Here is a 15518-nt window from a genome sequence, read left to right as displayed (position 1 = left end):
AATCTGATTTCTTTGTAATAGGTTGTCTGATTATACTGAGAGCGCATGTACTAAGACAAATTCTTTGTGTGTCCAATCACACTTGGCCAATAAAGAATTCTATGATTCAGCTTTTCTTGCCGAGGGGGAAAGTCAGCTAGCCTCCTCTGCAAGCAAAGGAAAATGGCCTTTATTCTGAGAAAGAAAACTTTTATCTTGGGTTGGGGGAGGTCAGATAGCAACATGGTGTGATGGAATAGGGCAAGATTTCCAGTTTTGGATTTGCTGGATTGGAAGCCAGGGGACTGGGAGTTCTAGTCCTGCCTTAAGCACAAAGCCAGCTGGGTGATTTGGGGCCAATTCCTCTCTCTTAGCCCTGGGAAAGAGGCAGGGGCAAGCTATCCCAAACAATGTGCTTATATCCTGAAAGCTAATCCACCATCTGGGAAACATTTGTGTGAAAATGATAATATTTGAACATTTTTTTTGACAAACTCTTACAATAAAAATGTTTTTAAATATACCCCGTCCATTAAATGGAATCCTTCTCAGAATAAAAGGGCAAAAAAAATAGCTAAAGGTAATGCCAGTAATCCCTTAAAAGCTCAGGTTTGTCCTGAATCTTTCCAATCACTTTAGATCCCACTATCGTACACAGCTTTGCTTGTTGCCTGGTGCTGTTTATATATATATAAGATTTAATGGGACGTTTCAACAGCCATTGCTGTACCTGAAATCTTCTCTTGTGGGAGCAGTTACATGCGTGTGAGAACATGTCCACAAACACAGCCTGAGATTTTGCAATGGTAGTGAGCAAACCAGTGTGAGCTGTGTGCAGCCACTGGCAACACAGAGGATTTAGCTTTTGCCAATCTTAAAACTGCAGACTTTATTTTGGGGGTGGGGACTTATTTTTAGCACCTATAATTGGCAATGCAAATGCTAAAGGATGAAGACAAAATTTGATGAAATTAGAGCATCTAGAATAGGACTGGATTTAAGTGCCTATAGAGAAATTCAATTGTCTCCAAATTAAAATTACTCATGCTCTTCCTCCAAATATTTCAAAAAAGTTGCAGTATACTGTAGTGAACAGTGCCAACTGATTCCCAAGCATTCAAATGAGCAACCTTTGCTATTTACATACTTTTGTTCCAGGCAACATCATCATCATCATGAGATGAAGGGCTACAGTTCTGGTGCCAGTTCTGTAGTTCATGCTACAGTTTTGACAGCATTGAGAACAGGTGGAGAACTGCAGGCCTTGAGGCTGCCTCTGGCCAGACTACTGAAATTCACGGCCAGAAAAGTAGAAAAAGAGAATTGTGATTCTTTACCCATTCCTAGCATGGAATGCAGAAGAAATGTGCCTTAAAGACTACCGGTAAGCCCTAAAATAGAATTTATAAACTATGCAAAAAGTTTTAAAATAGCTCTTGAACTCAAAAAGTTCCAGAAGTCTTGAAGGCCATTTTGAATTCAAAACATATTTTGGGTTGTGGAAAATTGAAATATTTTATACACCATAAAACCAAGGAAACCATGAAATAGATTGAACTGTCTTCATCTGTTCTGTATCCTTGCTTGCCCACCGCACTCCCTCTTCAAACAAACGAAGAACAGTCCCTGCCCAGGCCTCATTTGGGCAGCAAAATGTATTTAGCTCCATTGATGCTTGATAATTGCCAGTGTGCCTGGGAAGCTTCTTCAAGATAAGAGCATGGCAGACCTAGCTCCCTTCTCCACCGCTTAAGAGGGAAGAGATGGAAGGTCAAGTTGATCTTCTTGTTTCAACTCAAAAGGCAGGAAGACAGAAGAAAAACCAGAGGTTAACTGCAAAGACGATGCTTCTTTTTGAGACGTTATGTACAAAAGCCTAGTTTTAAACCAATTGTATTTTACTAGAAATTTTTAGAAAAAAATTCTCGGGTCCCCGTAATTTCACAAGGCATGAATTTATCAAGCATTTGATTCAACTTTAACAGCTTTTCAAAAACAATATGCTGAAGTCTCAGCAGGATTGAAGCCGCATCTAATTGGCTGAGCTGTCTTTTAACTGGCCCCAGGGTGCATTGCATGAGGGCAGAGGAGGGGAGGATGCACCCCCCAAGCAGGGATGATCACAGAGAAAAGACAACATTCTCAGGCGATTTCTTCTCTATCAAACATTGGGTTGTTTTTGTTTATTCTTTGAAACTTGACAAGCACTCTAACATCTGTACTTGTGGAAACATCACAAGGAAACAAACAAGAATTCTAGACTTTTTTTTCTTCCTTTTAAACCTTATTAAAAATGAGGTTGGTCCTAAAAATATAGAAAGAAATCAATTTAAATTCACAAAAAACTGTACATTATCAAAAATTCACTAAAACAAACACATTTGGTTATTTCATATAAAAAAGTTTGATTCCCCCCTCCCCTTCCTGCTGTTCAGAACATCTCAGAGGATGATGGGTTAGTTGGTTCCTTTCCGATACCAAATTAAGATGAAAGGGGAAGAAAAAGCCAGTGGTTGAATGATAAGGCCAATTCTACTTGCAATTCTTAAATTAAGTTCCAAAACCATGTAACTTTCAATAAACAAGTTTTTTTTTATAAACTGATTGAAAAGACCATATATCCCTTAATGAAGATCAAGATTAGGTCAAACCTGGATTCCTTCTTTTAAGGAGTGTGAGGCTTTGAATCTATAAATCTAATGTTTCTATAACAAAAAAGAAACCCCAAAACCAAAACCATGAAACTCTAAATTAAACACCAAAAATTAACACCTCCAACTCTAGAGTTCTCTCATGAATGATGAAAAAAACAAATCCCAAATGATCCAGAAAAAAAAATTACTAAAAACCCACCAAAAGAAGTTTTGTTACAGCACATTTAGATAAAATATAAATATTTATGCATAATATAAAGTCAGTTTCAAATAGACTTCAACTCTACCTCTTTATTTTAAAAGCCAAAAAACAAAAATCCCCAAATTTAAAATAAAATAAAGATTGAGGTTATTTGATATAAAAAGGCTACGTTTTGTTGAAAACAATTGGGGAGGAAAGTGAGGTTGGGGTGGAGGAAGCACAGTAAGGGAGGTTTCCGTCTCCAGGTTCTATCACCTGTGGTTACATTTTACTTACATCAGTGCTCTTGCAATTGGATTGGTTGACGCGGATTGAGGCGAAAACACCCACACACGTGCGTGCACACACACATACTCACACACACATACCCTTATGTCACTCCGATGTAGCACAGGTGGATATCGGGGAGAAAGCCATCTCCTAATAGGACCCTGCCAGCCAAGTGTCTGCCCCAAGTGATACCCGTAATTATAATGGTTTGAGGAGCCAGGCTGGATATGAAAGCAGCAAGGGAGGAAAGGTTCCAGGGGGTGGCTTTCTACGCTTCTGATCCACCAAAAGTGGTGGAAGGAAAATGGAAGAACCAAGTGGCTTCCTCTGAACAGTCAACCTATACCTTCGGGAGCGTGCATCGGAATAGGGCTTGCCCAATCCCCCTGCTTCTGGGAGCAGAAACTGGCCAAGAGCCGAACAGCAGGGCCCTCGTTGTAGTGTGCCTGGGTGATGGATTTCTCCCAGTCTGCAGCTCCTGGACAGAACCCTGGCCAGGGAACAGGTTCTCTGGCAACTCTCGCACTCGGTGGGGAATGGGATCTCCTGGGTCATGTTGGAATACAGGTTGCAAACAGGCCTCGACCTATCATCAAGGAATGACAGAGAGCGATTACGCTGGGACTGAAAAAGAATTGGCCAATTTATCTTGCCTTTTGTTCAATAAAAGTTCTCGGGGACAGTTTTTTGATTTTTCTTTTAAAGGACCAACCAGCCAACTGGCGAATGCACTGGCATGCATGTGTGTATATACACACATATACATACACAAGCACGTATGGAGATGGAGCCTTTGTTGTGATCACAATCTACTTCTTGCTTCAATAAGAGACAAAGAAGGGAGGGAATGACTTGAGAGGAGATTGGCTTCAACCACTATTTGAATCTGGCAAGTCTCTAGCACCAGACACCCAAATGCACAGGAACAAATGATAAACTGGTAAAAATGATGTGCAGGAAAACTATTATGGTTGGACTAAATCAAAATTTCGCTTCCTCCTTTCAAAACAATGTTCCAATATAGAGTAAATAAAATATTCACACGTGGTATGGGTATAAATTAAATACTATATAGAAAATGTAGACCAAAAAGAAAAGGAAACATGTATGAACGGGTCTGGATCTTTAAACAAGTCAGCTATGGATATTACACAAAGATGTCCAACTGAGCACGGCTCTATTTCTAATTTTTCTGCTTCCTGTTTAAAGGCATGAAGCAATAACTTTCATCTCACATCATGAGACACACAGATTTCTATTTTGCCTTCACTTGCCTTATAATCCAAAACTGCATTTAGGCGAAGTCTTAGCTTTGATAATCAAAGAAGGCTGCACTTTAGATCACATATATTAAAATATGGTGAAGAAATAGAAACCTAACATAGAAGGAAACAGTGACACTCCTCTATCATCTTGTTGAGGTCCAGATAGCTACTGAAGAATGAAAGGATTGTATTCCTCCCATTACAATGGAGACAATCTCACAACATTCTCAGAAGGGAAGCAACCTTACAACAGATTATGGTAGTCACATGCCAAGGCAGGAAACAAACAGTCCTGCCACACATACAGAGAGATGGCAGATCAAGCTTTGTAGACGGAAGCTATCCCTGAGGAATAACACTGGGGCAGAGTTGGATGAGGAGAGCTGTGGACATTCAAATAAGGATGAGATCCCATAATATGATGTTCAGAAGAACTGACACCAACCATCCAAAAGCCAGTTCCTCTAAGGATGCTGACTGGAGCAGCCCAGTTTCGCAGGTTTGTGTAATTTGGTCCCCCATAGCCCAGTGAGTCCTTCCAGCATATTGACCACTATTGGAAGGGAAATGAACTGTATGAACATTAGACAGAAGAATTTCTGTCTATAGTAATTTCATTGACTGCCCCTATGGAGAGATCAGGAGGGGGAAGAGTGTAAAGGTTAGTCCAAGTTAACCATCATTTGCACACCTAGAGAACAATACAATCTGAGTGATACTGGCTGCTTAGTGGATAACTGCTGTGTGGGTTATTTCCATTTTGTTGTGTTATTTCCTTAGAAATAAAATTTGGAGTAACCCAGTATCTCTGAGCCACCGTGGGTTAAATGTGATAGTTGATGGAAAATAATCTAATTGGGGAATATAACCCCACTCACTCCTAACTTTTCATACAGAGGCTCGTATTTGGATCTCTCTAAAGCGAAGGGGGGCATCTTCTTTGACTAGAAGGACTGAGCACTTTCAAAGAGCGTGCACCCTCACAGGCAGAGCCCCTCAACATCCTTTCCCAATGCACATACCAACTCTAAACTCTACTCTTGGGTAGAAAGGAAATCGGGCGAGAAAGAAAAACTTGGCCGCAGAAATGAAGGCTCTTCTGAAAGGGGGAAAGCGGGGGTGGAGGGTGTGAGGCAGAGTTGGGAGGGGCAAGGGGAAGAGAAGCAGCATGTTTTAGTTTTGTCAAGGTTGTCATTCCCAGAGGCAGGAGTGATCTGCTTTTATACATTTCAATGAAAATCTAAAAAGGAGGAAAACCTAACGTCCACATTACTGGCCATTAATGCATGGTACTGACACTGCACAGAAAAAAAGTGTTCTTACACATTCACTAAGAACTATTGCTATTATTAAATAGCCCCAGCTAAGGTGGGGATGTGGGTGGTGGTTGTTTTTTTTTTTCCATTTTGAAAAAAGGAGAGAGATATATATTTTATTTGGCTTATACAGTCAGAGTTTGTGTTGCTTGGAGTGAAGAGAATCAAGGCGTGATGTTAAATGCCAATCCAAGTCCAGTCATTGTGAAGGGGAAAAAAATTAAATCAGCAGGTAGCAAGATGAGCTCCAGAAGAGGCAAGGGTGCAGCCCAGGGTAAAAGGGGAGGCACTTTCCCCTTCGGCTCCTTGCACTTCTCCCCGTTCTGCCAGCTTCATGGGTTTGTCTCGTGTTTTCCCTGATAAAATTCCTCCCACCGGCTCTCAAAAAACTGGCGCATGGCCAGCCCCGCCTTGCCCACCTCTGACTCATCTTCATTAAAGGTCCGGCAGTTGTCAAACACCAGGACAGCATCAGCAGCAAACTCCTCACAACTGCTGTATCTGTGGATGGCAAAAAGCAAGGGTGAGTGTAAAAAAGTACAGCACTGAGACACAACAGTGCCTATTATTGAGAATCTCCTCCTTTCAATAGCCCCATCCTCCTCTTTTCATTTCTTCTCACAACTGCTGCCACATTTTGGCACATCTTTCTGAATTTAAAGTAGACCATATATAATTACATTTAGTAACTCCCCAAAACCATCCCAGTCTGATATGCCTCTCTTCAAATAGGCACTAGAACGTTCTCGCCATAGCATCACTCTTTCTAGAAGCTCTGAAGTGGACCACCAAGATAGCTAACCCTCCCTCTCCCAAACTGAGAAAAATGGAAATCCTTGCCCCCATCCTTACAGAAAGCAACCCCAGCCATTTGGTCTCATTAGATCTCCTCAGGATTACCCTCCACCCTCCACCAGTTGCCCTGAAACGGATCGGAAGTACAAGTATTCTTTGAGGGAACAGCAGTTAATCCCTTACTAGGAACAAGCCAGAAGGTATGGAATGTTGCATGGGATCACAGAATGCATCTCCTAGCTCCAACCAGAATAAAGGTATGACTTAACTATGATATAAACGTGCTCCTTACAGCCCCTTTACGTAAACTGAAACAGTCGGTTACTTAAATGGTCACTATTGATAGGGAAGGAGAGGGAAGGAAAAGGAGAGTTGCTTGGCAATTCCAAATGCTTCGCCCTGCTGTGTACTCACCCACCACGCAACAGCCGGGCCCTCATGGTGGCAAAGTCCATGGGATTCTTGATGATTTTCCGGTAGCCAGGCACCAGCCGGGGGTTAACAGGCTCCAAGAAAGGCCAAGCAGCATCATGCGATTCCATCTCCATCAAGATGATCCTGACAAAAGAAGAGCCAAGACTTAGTGGCACTGAAAGGTGTAATTCTGGCCAGAAGCGAGGAGAGTTATTTGCCCTCTTTTAATCAAGAAAGTCACTTTTAAGTGACAGCTCTCTCTGTCTCTTTCTCCCTATTAACTTTTGCCAATGCATAACCCAAACCCCTGTCCCCACCTTTTCCAACTCTCTCTGGGCAAAATGTCCCATAAGCCTCTCCCTGACCCTAATTTGCAGAGGAGAAACCTACTCGCAGAAGGTCAGGTCAGCGCTCTGGCCTCGGGGAGACACTCTTCTTCGTTTGGAGGGAGAGAGGCCTTCACCTGAGTAGCGAGGGGATGTATTTGCCAGGGTATTATGCTGTTGGGAGGCAGCTGCAGCTGCAGCTGCTGCGCGAGAACGAGGGCTGAGCTCTTCCTTTCCTCCAAAAGGCCCAGAAGTACCACTTTTCCGCTTCTTCCCCCGTCGTGGAGAGCCATACTCATCCTGATATCCCCCCTGCATCTGCATCATGAAAAAGTTGGGGAAGAGAGAAGGAGAAATTATCATCAAGTCCTAGACTAGGAGTCCTCTTCAGTGAAGTCAATTGTTCTGACCCAGTTCTTGACAAAACCTCTGAAGTTAACTCAGATTCCTTTATTAGCAGTGCCGGCAGCCCTGGCAAAAGGTTTCTTTCATCAGAGGCTAACAAGTCTGTCTGGCAGGGAGATGAATAGTTGTCTGCCACATCTATTCATCTCCACCCCCTGCCTTTTATCCCCAGATCTAGGGTGGGGCTTCCTTAGCAGCGGTGGCTCTTCCTTCCCAAGGATCAGCCCACGGATTTCCTCTTTTCTGCCTTCTGTGCATCCACGCGTCAGGCACTGGACCCAGCTGTTCCTCCTCTTCCTCATCAGTCACCTCCAGACCTGGAGGCTGTTGACTCTCCACCTGAGGGCTGACAGATGGCCCGGGCTCTGCCTCTGTCTCTCTCTCTCTCTGCCAGCTCCATTCCCTCTTCCCCTTCTCAGGTTGCCTTGATGCTGATCCTGACTCCCACACCTCCTCCTCCTCCTCCTCCTCTGATTTGGCTGCTGGAGGGATTGGCGGCCAATAGGCCGCAACATCAGTTCTATTTGCTAGTAAAAATGCCAGTTTCCTGACAGGGAAGCATCGCACTACATGCCACCCCTTCTCCCCTGGAACCTGAAGGCACCCAGTAGAAGCAAAAGAAAACCTTGCCAACCTAGGAAAAATCAGAGAGACAAGACAAAAGGCATCATACGGACAAAAGGCATCATACCTGAGCGATGCAGAGAGAGCAGAACCAATCCCCATCTGGCACCTCCATCATTTTGGGTCGATGGCAATAGAGGTGGCAGCCACGGTCACAGCTATCACACAACAACAGATTCTCATCATCATCCCCTTTTCGGCACACAAGGCAAGTCTGGAAAGCAGAGAAGACAAAAAAGGATAACCCCAAATCTCTTCATGAGGTGAATAAGACACTCTAACAGGATTTCCTATTCTCTTTCCCTCAAGTGAAGCACCTTCTCACCCCCAAAGGTGAGCTCCTTCTAGATAAAATTCATCCAGGCTAAATCTTTGCTTGAGAACAGAGATACCATCCCATAAATCCAACAACTTTAAAAAAAAACCTTCTGGTTAGTATTGGCTCAGCCACATACATGCCAATAACCAAGTCAGAAGAAGAATCACTAATCCTTTTTTCTGCACCAAAGCATTTCACAGGTGACTTAACCGGCTATCTCCTTTAGACTTGGTTATACTTCCTACCCTAAAACTCTCTCAGCCCAATGCCCCTTCCTCACCGCTTTGACGACTGATTTCTCCCATGCTATAGAGCGCTCCAGCTGGTAGATGCACAAAGAGACTTGTGCTGCACTATGGCATCTTTCCAAAGTTTGGCGCCACATTCGCATCCGTGGTGTGATTTCATATGTGCTGCAGAAGAAAAATGATTGTTAGATGAGGAATATTAATTTCAGTCAGCAAAATATATGATTAGCGAAGTGACATCAGAGAACCTTCTTTGTAGGCCCCACTATTCCTGGGAAGCCTCTAAGAGGTAATGAAAGGATGCTGGTGGGTTGCCCACAGCCCGAATACTGGTTTTTTAAAAATATATATATAATATAATATAACAACAGAGTTGGAAGGGACCTTGAAGGCCTTCTAGTCCAACCCCCCTGCCCAGGCAGGAAACCCTACACCATCTCAGTCAGATGGTTATCCAACATTTTCTTAAAAATTTCCAGTGTTGGAGCATTCACAACGTCTGTAGGCAAGTCGTTCCACTTATTAATTGTTCTGTCAGGAAATTTCTCCTTAGTTCTAAGTTGCTTCTTTCCTTGATCAGCTTCCACCCATTGCTTCTTGTTCTACCTTCAGGTGCTTTGGAGAACAGCCCGACTCCCTCTTCTCTGTGGCAACCCCTGAGATATTGGAACACTGCTATCATGTCTCCCCTAGTCCTTCTTTTCATTAAACTAGACATACCCAGTTCCTGCAACCGTTCTTCATATGTTTTAGCCTCCAGTCCCCTAATCATCTTTGTTGCTCTTCTCTGCACTCTTTCTAGAGTCTCAACATCTTTTTTACATCGTGGCGGCCAAAACTGGATGCAATATTCCAAGTGTGGCCTTACCAAGGCATTATAAAGTGGTACTAACACTTCACGTGATCTTGATTCTATCCCTCTGTTTATGCAGCCCAGAACTGTGTTGGCTTTTTTAGCAGCTGCTGCACACTGCTGGCTCATATCTAAATGGTTATCCACTAGGACTCCAAGATCCCTCTCACAGGTACTACTATTGAGCAAGGTACCACATATACGGTACTGGTGCATTTTGGGGTTTTTTTGCCTAAATGTAGAACCTTACTTTTTTCACTGTTGAATTTCATTTTGTTAGATAGCACCCAATGTTCAAGTCTGTCAAGATCTTTCTGTAACTTGAGCCTATCTTCTGGAATGTTGGCTATTCCTGCCAGCTTGGTGTCATCTGCAAATTTGATGAGTTCCCCATCTATCCCCTCGTCCAAGTCATTGATGAAGATGTTGAAGAGTACTGGGCCTAAAACAGAGCCTTTGGGTACTCCACTGCATACTTCCCTCCATGTGGATGTAGTTCTGTTGAGGACTACACGTTGAGTGCGGTTGGTCAGCCAGTTATGAATCCATCTGGTGGTGGTGCTGTCTAACCAACATTTTTCTGCTTTATCTAGTAGTAGGTTATGGTCGACTTTATCAAATGTTTTACTGAAGTCCAAATAAATTATATCGACTCTGGTCTACTAATTTTGTCATTTTGTCAAAGAATGCAATAAGATTAGTCTTGCATGATCTGTTTTGAACAAACCCATGTTGGCTTTTGGTTATTACTTTGTTTGCTTCTAGGTGTTCGGTGATTCGTTGCTTGATTATCTTTTCCAGAATCTTCCCCGGTATTGAGGTCAGGCTGATAGGTCTGTAGTTTCCTGGATCTGTTTTTTTTCCTTTTTTGAAGATGGGAACTACATCAGCTCTTTTCCAGTCCTCTGGCAGCTCCCCTGTGCTCCAGGATCTTTGAAAGATATAGTTCAGTGGTTCTGAGATCACGTCTGCCAGTTCCTTCAGAACCTTGGGGTGTAATCCATCCGGTCCTGGTGATTTGAACTCGTCTAGGGTAGACAGGTGTTCACTTACCATTTTCTTCCCTATTTTAACTTGTGTTTCTAATCTGTTTTTTGTAGTGCTGTTTTTGATAGGTTGGATTGTTTTTTCCTTTTGTGTAAAGACAGATGCAAAAAATGAGTTAAGTAGATCTGCTTTCTCCCTGTTGCTTGTCATCTTCTTGCCACTTTCTCCCAGCAATGGGCCAATTGTTTCTTTGACTATAATCCTACTCTATTTAGATGCAGCAATGCAATTTGTGTTCCAAAGATCACAAAGGAGTTCTAGATCAGAGACTTTCTGGGTCACTTAAACTCCCTTTTATTTTTAGTTCCCAAAATCTTCCAAAAGATTAGTTCCTAAAATGCCTTAGCTCATGAACATGTATCTTTTTAGTAAATGTTAGCCATTTGAAAAATGCTAAGATTTTCTGGAAAATTTAAAATATTACTAAATTAAATGCTACAGTCCATTGAATTATTTAACATACATGATCCAACATACAAGTATTATTTTCATACATTCAGTAGAAAGGTTCCATTGTTTTCACCTGGTGCTACTGTATACAACAAAGCGACCTCAAAAACAAAAACACAAAAGCAAAGAAAATCTGTCTGCAGCTTGATGTGGATAACCTTGAGATCTTTACTCTTTTAACACAGAGATACATACAAGACAATGAAAATGTCAAATCTGCCCACCCCATCTTTTTGTCTTTTTCATTTATTTTCTATCTTTCCATTTTTTCCCTCTGTGAGTTTGGATGTTATAGGCAAAATGCTGCTTTTCTTTTTTCCAACAATGTTTTTTGCAGCAACGGTGTGTTTATAAAAGAGAAGGATAAGTATGTATTAGAGAATGAGTAGCAAACTGTAACTGAAACTGGAATTACAGTGGGAAGTAGTTATGATCATAAGTTGAGGCACTCACATAACCGGAAGTAATTTTCCAACCTGTTTTGCAACAGTTGTTAAGTGATTGCCATGATGTTTCAGAGAACTTCTTTATTTGAATGGGCATTTTTTTCTGGAAACTAGCAAAAGCCTTCATGAGTTGAAGTCACATGATTGCAGAACACCATGGTCATCAAGTTTTCATTCATCCATCCATTCATTCATTCATTTATTTAGTCAAGTACACATTAGATAATATATATAAGTATAAGCATGAATTGAATACATAAAATGAATATAATTAAAGGGAACATTAGGACAAGGACGGTAGGCACGCTGGTGCTCTTAGGAATGGGGTGAGGTCAATAGTAGACAGTCTTAGGTTAAAGTTTTGGGGGTTTTGGGAAGAGACCACAGAGTCTGGTAGTGCATTCCAGACATTAACAACTCTGTTACTGAAGTCATATTTTCTGCAGTCGAGTTTGGAGCGGTTCACTTTAAGTTTGTATCTATTGTGTGCTTGTGTATTGTTGTGGTTGAAGCTGAAGTAGTCATTGACACGTAGGACATTGTAGCAGATGATTTTATGAGCTATGCTCAGGTCATACCAAAGGCGGTGTAGTTCTAAATTTTTTAAACCCAGAATTTTAAGTCTGGTGGCATAAGGTATTTTGTTGCGAACAGAAGAGTGAAGGACTCTTCTTGTGAAATATTTCTGGACGCGCTCAATTGTATTAATGTCCGATATGCAGTATGGATTCCAGACAGATGAGCTGTATTCAAGAATTGGTCTAGCAAATGTTTTGTATGCTCTGGTTAGTAGTGTAATCTTACCGGAGAAGAAGCTACGCAAGATTAGGTTTACAACTCTTAATGCCTTTTTGGCGATGTTGTTACAGTGGGCTTTGGCACTTAGATCATTTGATATGAGTACTCCAAGGTCCTTGACAGAGTGAGGGTCATCTACAAGGTCATGTCCACTTGGCTTGTATTTTACGTTCTGATTTTTTTTTGCCAATGTGTAAGACAGAACATTTGTTGGTTGAGATTTAGAGTTGCCAATTTTTTGATCATTCCAACACAAAGTCAATGTCTTTTTGAAGGGTAGCAGCATTGTTGGTAGTGTTAAATAGTTTAACATCATTGGCGAAGAGAACGCAGTTACTTATAATATGAGCACAAAGGTCATTTATGTATAATATGAAGAGTGTTGGTCCTAGTACACTGCCTTGGGGGACACCGCTATTAACAGGTGAAGGATTTGATAAGGCGCTCCCTATTTTGATCACTTGTTGCCTGTTTGACAGGAATGCAGTTATCCAATTATGGAGGGGTCCGGAGATGCTGTATGATTTTAGTTTTAGAAGTAGTTTGTCATGTACTACTGAATCAAAGGCTTTACAGGAGTCTATGTAAATTGCAGCTATCGCTTTGCCTTGATCAAGATTTGTAGTCCATATGTTTTTGCAGTGTAGAAGTTGTAGATTACAGGATAATTTTTTCCTGAAACCAAATTGCTTATTAGAAAATAGGTTGTTTGTTTCTAGGTGGAAGGTAATGGATTGGTTGATGATTGATTCCATTACTTTGCAGGTGACGCAGCATAAAGAGATTGATCTGTAATTTTCAACTAGGCTGGGGGCCTCCCTTTTTGAAGATAGGGATGACCGTGGCTAGTGACCATAGATTGGGTAGGTAGCTGGTCCTGAAAGATTTTTCAAAGATCTTAGGGGTTCTGCTATAACAGTGGAAAGCTTTTTGAAGAAGTAAGCACATAGTCCATCAGGTCCAATAGATAGAGATGGTTTCAGTCTACATAGTGCCTTTTCAAAATTATCTTCTGTGAAATCTATTTGTGTTAGATCGTTGTCATCATTATTGGTATGACTAGGGAATGTTGGGCATGAGCCATTTCTGCTTACAAAGACTGAGCCAAAGAATGTGTTAAAGAGGTTTGCTTTAACTGCTTTATCATTGCATTTTTTACCCTTAGACCCTTTTAGAGATGGGATGGATCTCGAGTCTTTAAGTTTGTTGTTTACAAAATTATAGAAAGCGTGATTGGATTTCGTGCACAGAAAGTTTTCACATGCTCAACATGTGGTCATGTGATTGTGCTAGGGTGGGGAAAACAACTATTTAAAATGGATGTGGATGCTTTGCAGGCGGTTAAGAACCCATTTCATGGCCATCATAATTTCAAGTGGTCATAAAATGACCATTTGTTAAGTAAGGACTACCTGTACTCTGTTCTTTCCCAATAAATTCTGCTCCTCTATGAATTAGCTGCCATTCCCCAAACAACAGCAGTGTTGTCTTTAATCTTAAATCTGGCAATTGGTCTGGAAATCAATCATTCTAAAAAGTTCATACCATGTCAGTCTACTGAAATGTACCATGTTTTCCCGAAAATAAAACCCTGTTTTATATATTTTTTGTCACCAAAAAAGGCACCGGATCTTATTTTCGGGGTGGTGTGTGAGGAGAGAGAATGATGTTGTCCACTGACTCACCTCACTTGCGTGCTTTGCCCCCGGCCTCTTTTTCACTATCAGAGGCCTTCAGGAACTTCTTCATCTGGCAAGCCCAGCAAGCCTTTCCTGAAGGTGTCTTCGGTTGATAACAAAGCTCTGGATCGACCTGGGGCTCTGTTATCGGCTACAGAGGCCTTCAGGAAAGTCTTGCCAGCTGCAGCAAAAGAAATGAGCTGAGGTGTGCAAGGCCTGGCTGCAACTAGCTGAAGGTAAGTAGTAGGGCAGCTCCACCCCTCCATCCCCACCGTGGCTTAATTTTTATCTGTGCATCCTGCAGTAGGTGGGGTCTTAATTAGGGCTTATTTTGGGGTAGGGCTTATATTGGGCACATGTGTAAAAATCAAGCTAGGACTTACTTTCTGAATAGGTCGTATTTTTGGGGAAACACAGTAAAAAAAACAAATAACTGATTTTGGGATTTCTAAGCCACTGTTTTTAACAACTTGGGATATAGAATCATGGATATAAAGTCTCCAATTCAGTCATTAACAAAAGAAGACACTCACATTTCTGTGGTACCCTGTTCCAAGGTATCAGGGTTATTCAGCAAAGCTTTTTCTACCACCACATCATGCGGAGGCCAGAGAGGTTCTCTGAGGTATCTCCGTTCCAAGTTCTGCTCTAGGTCCTCGAGACGGAGCACCGCAAGATCCAGAGGGTTGTTCGATTCACGCTTCAGGGCAGGTCCCTCTCGCCTGTTTTTTACCGTGATGTCTTCCAGGAGTTCTAGATCACGTTCACAGTACCGCAAGTCTTTCCTAACAGAATCAGGATCTGGGCTCGTCCAGCCCTAGAGGGAAGGCAAAAGATCCAAACCAAAATGATAAATAAAAAATATTCAGAGGAAATATTTACAGCACAAACTGTGAACTCTCAGAAGCAATTTGGAATGTTTTCCCAAATAATGATTCAACCCAGTCCTTATAACTATTCTTTGGTATTTCAGACTATGCTGTTCCTCTCTGTCGCTGCCCCTCAGAAGCTTCACTTCAAATAGTGATGCCACTCATGGAACAGAAGTTCTCAGTAAGATTTAGAAGGAGTTCTGGTATTCTAGAATGAAGAACACTTCCAAAATAAAATCTACTTATCTAAACAAGAAAGCCAAAATGATGACTACAAGGAAGCAAGTGTTCATGCAGCTGTAATTTGCCAGGGTAACTATAAAAGTAACTATATTCAAAATACTTACAATCTAAAATCAAGTAATATTTTGCAGATTCATATAGCTGCAGATTCTAATTCAGTGCAACTGTCTATCAGGAGAGTAACATCAGCAAGTTAAGAGTGAAAATTTTTCAGATAGCCTAGATGATTTCTCAAGTCATCTGACTTCTAATCCTCAAGAGTTAACTTTGTTTAGCACTGAATGATTATTTTCAGGTTGACCTCTGGAATCTA

General features: G+C 41.6%; 2 protein-coding genes across 5 annotated transcripts in view; one reads left to right on the top strand and one right to left on the bottom strand.

Moving 5' to 3' along the window:
* The window catches only part of RBMS2 (RNA binding motif single stranded interacting protein 2), an 86709-nt gene extending 85182 nt beyond the window's left edge, over nt 1-1527 (top strand). For both annotated transcript variants that reach the window (XM_058170623.1, XM_058170617.1), the window contains one exon: nt 1138-1527. In XM_058170623.1, the coding sequence (XP_058026606.1) occupies nt 1138-1158 (21 nt within the window). In that variant the 3' untranslated portion in view covers nt 1159-1527. The remainder of the gene's footprint in view (nt 1-1137) is intronic.
* A 602-nt stretch (nt 1528-2129) lies between these two features.
* Nucleotides 2130-15518, bottom strand: part of BAZ2A (bromodomain adjacent to zinc finger domain 2A) — a 76299-nt gene continuing 62910 nt past the window's right edge. For all 3 annotated transcript variants that reach the window (XM_058170614.1, XM_058170612.1, XM_058170613.1), the window contains exons 24-29: nt 14624-14907; nt 8850-8982; nt 8318-8464; nt 7286-7539; nt 6896-7039; nt 2130-6187 (exon numbers count right to left, since the gene is read on the bottom strand). In XM_058170614.1, the coding sequence (XP_058026597.1) occupies nt 6019-6187; nt 6896-7039; nt 7286-7539; nt 8318-8464; nt 8850-8982; nt 14624-14907 (1131 nt within the window). In that variant the 3' untranslated portion in view covers nt 2130-6018. The remainder of the gene's footprint in view (nt 6188-6895; nt 7040-7285; nt 7540-8317; nt 8465-8849; nt 8983-14623; nt 14908-15518) is intronic.

The sequence above is a fragment of the Ahaetulla prasina genome, chromosome 2 (genome assembly GCF_028640845.1).
Source record: "Ahaetulla prasina isolate Xishuangbanna chromosome 2, ASM2864084v1, whole genome shotgun sequence".
NCBI classification, from domain to species: Eukaryota; Metazoa; Chordata; class Lepidosauria; order Squamata; family Colubridae; genus Ahaetulla; species Ahaetulla prasina.
The sequence above is the reverse complement of the archived record's forward strand: the minus strand, read 5'-3'. Positions and strand labels throughout refer to the sequence as shown.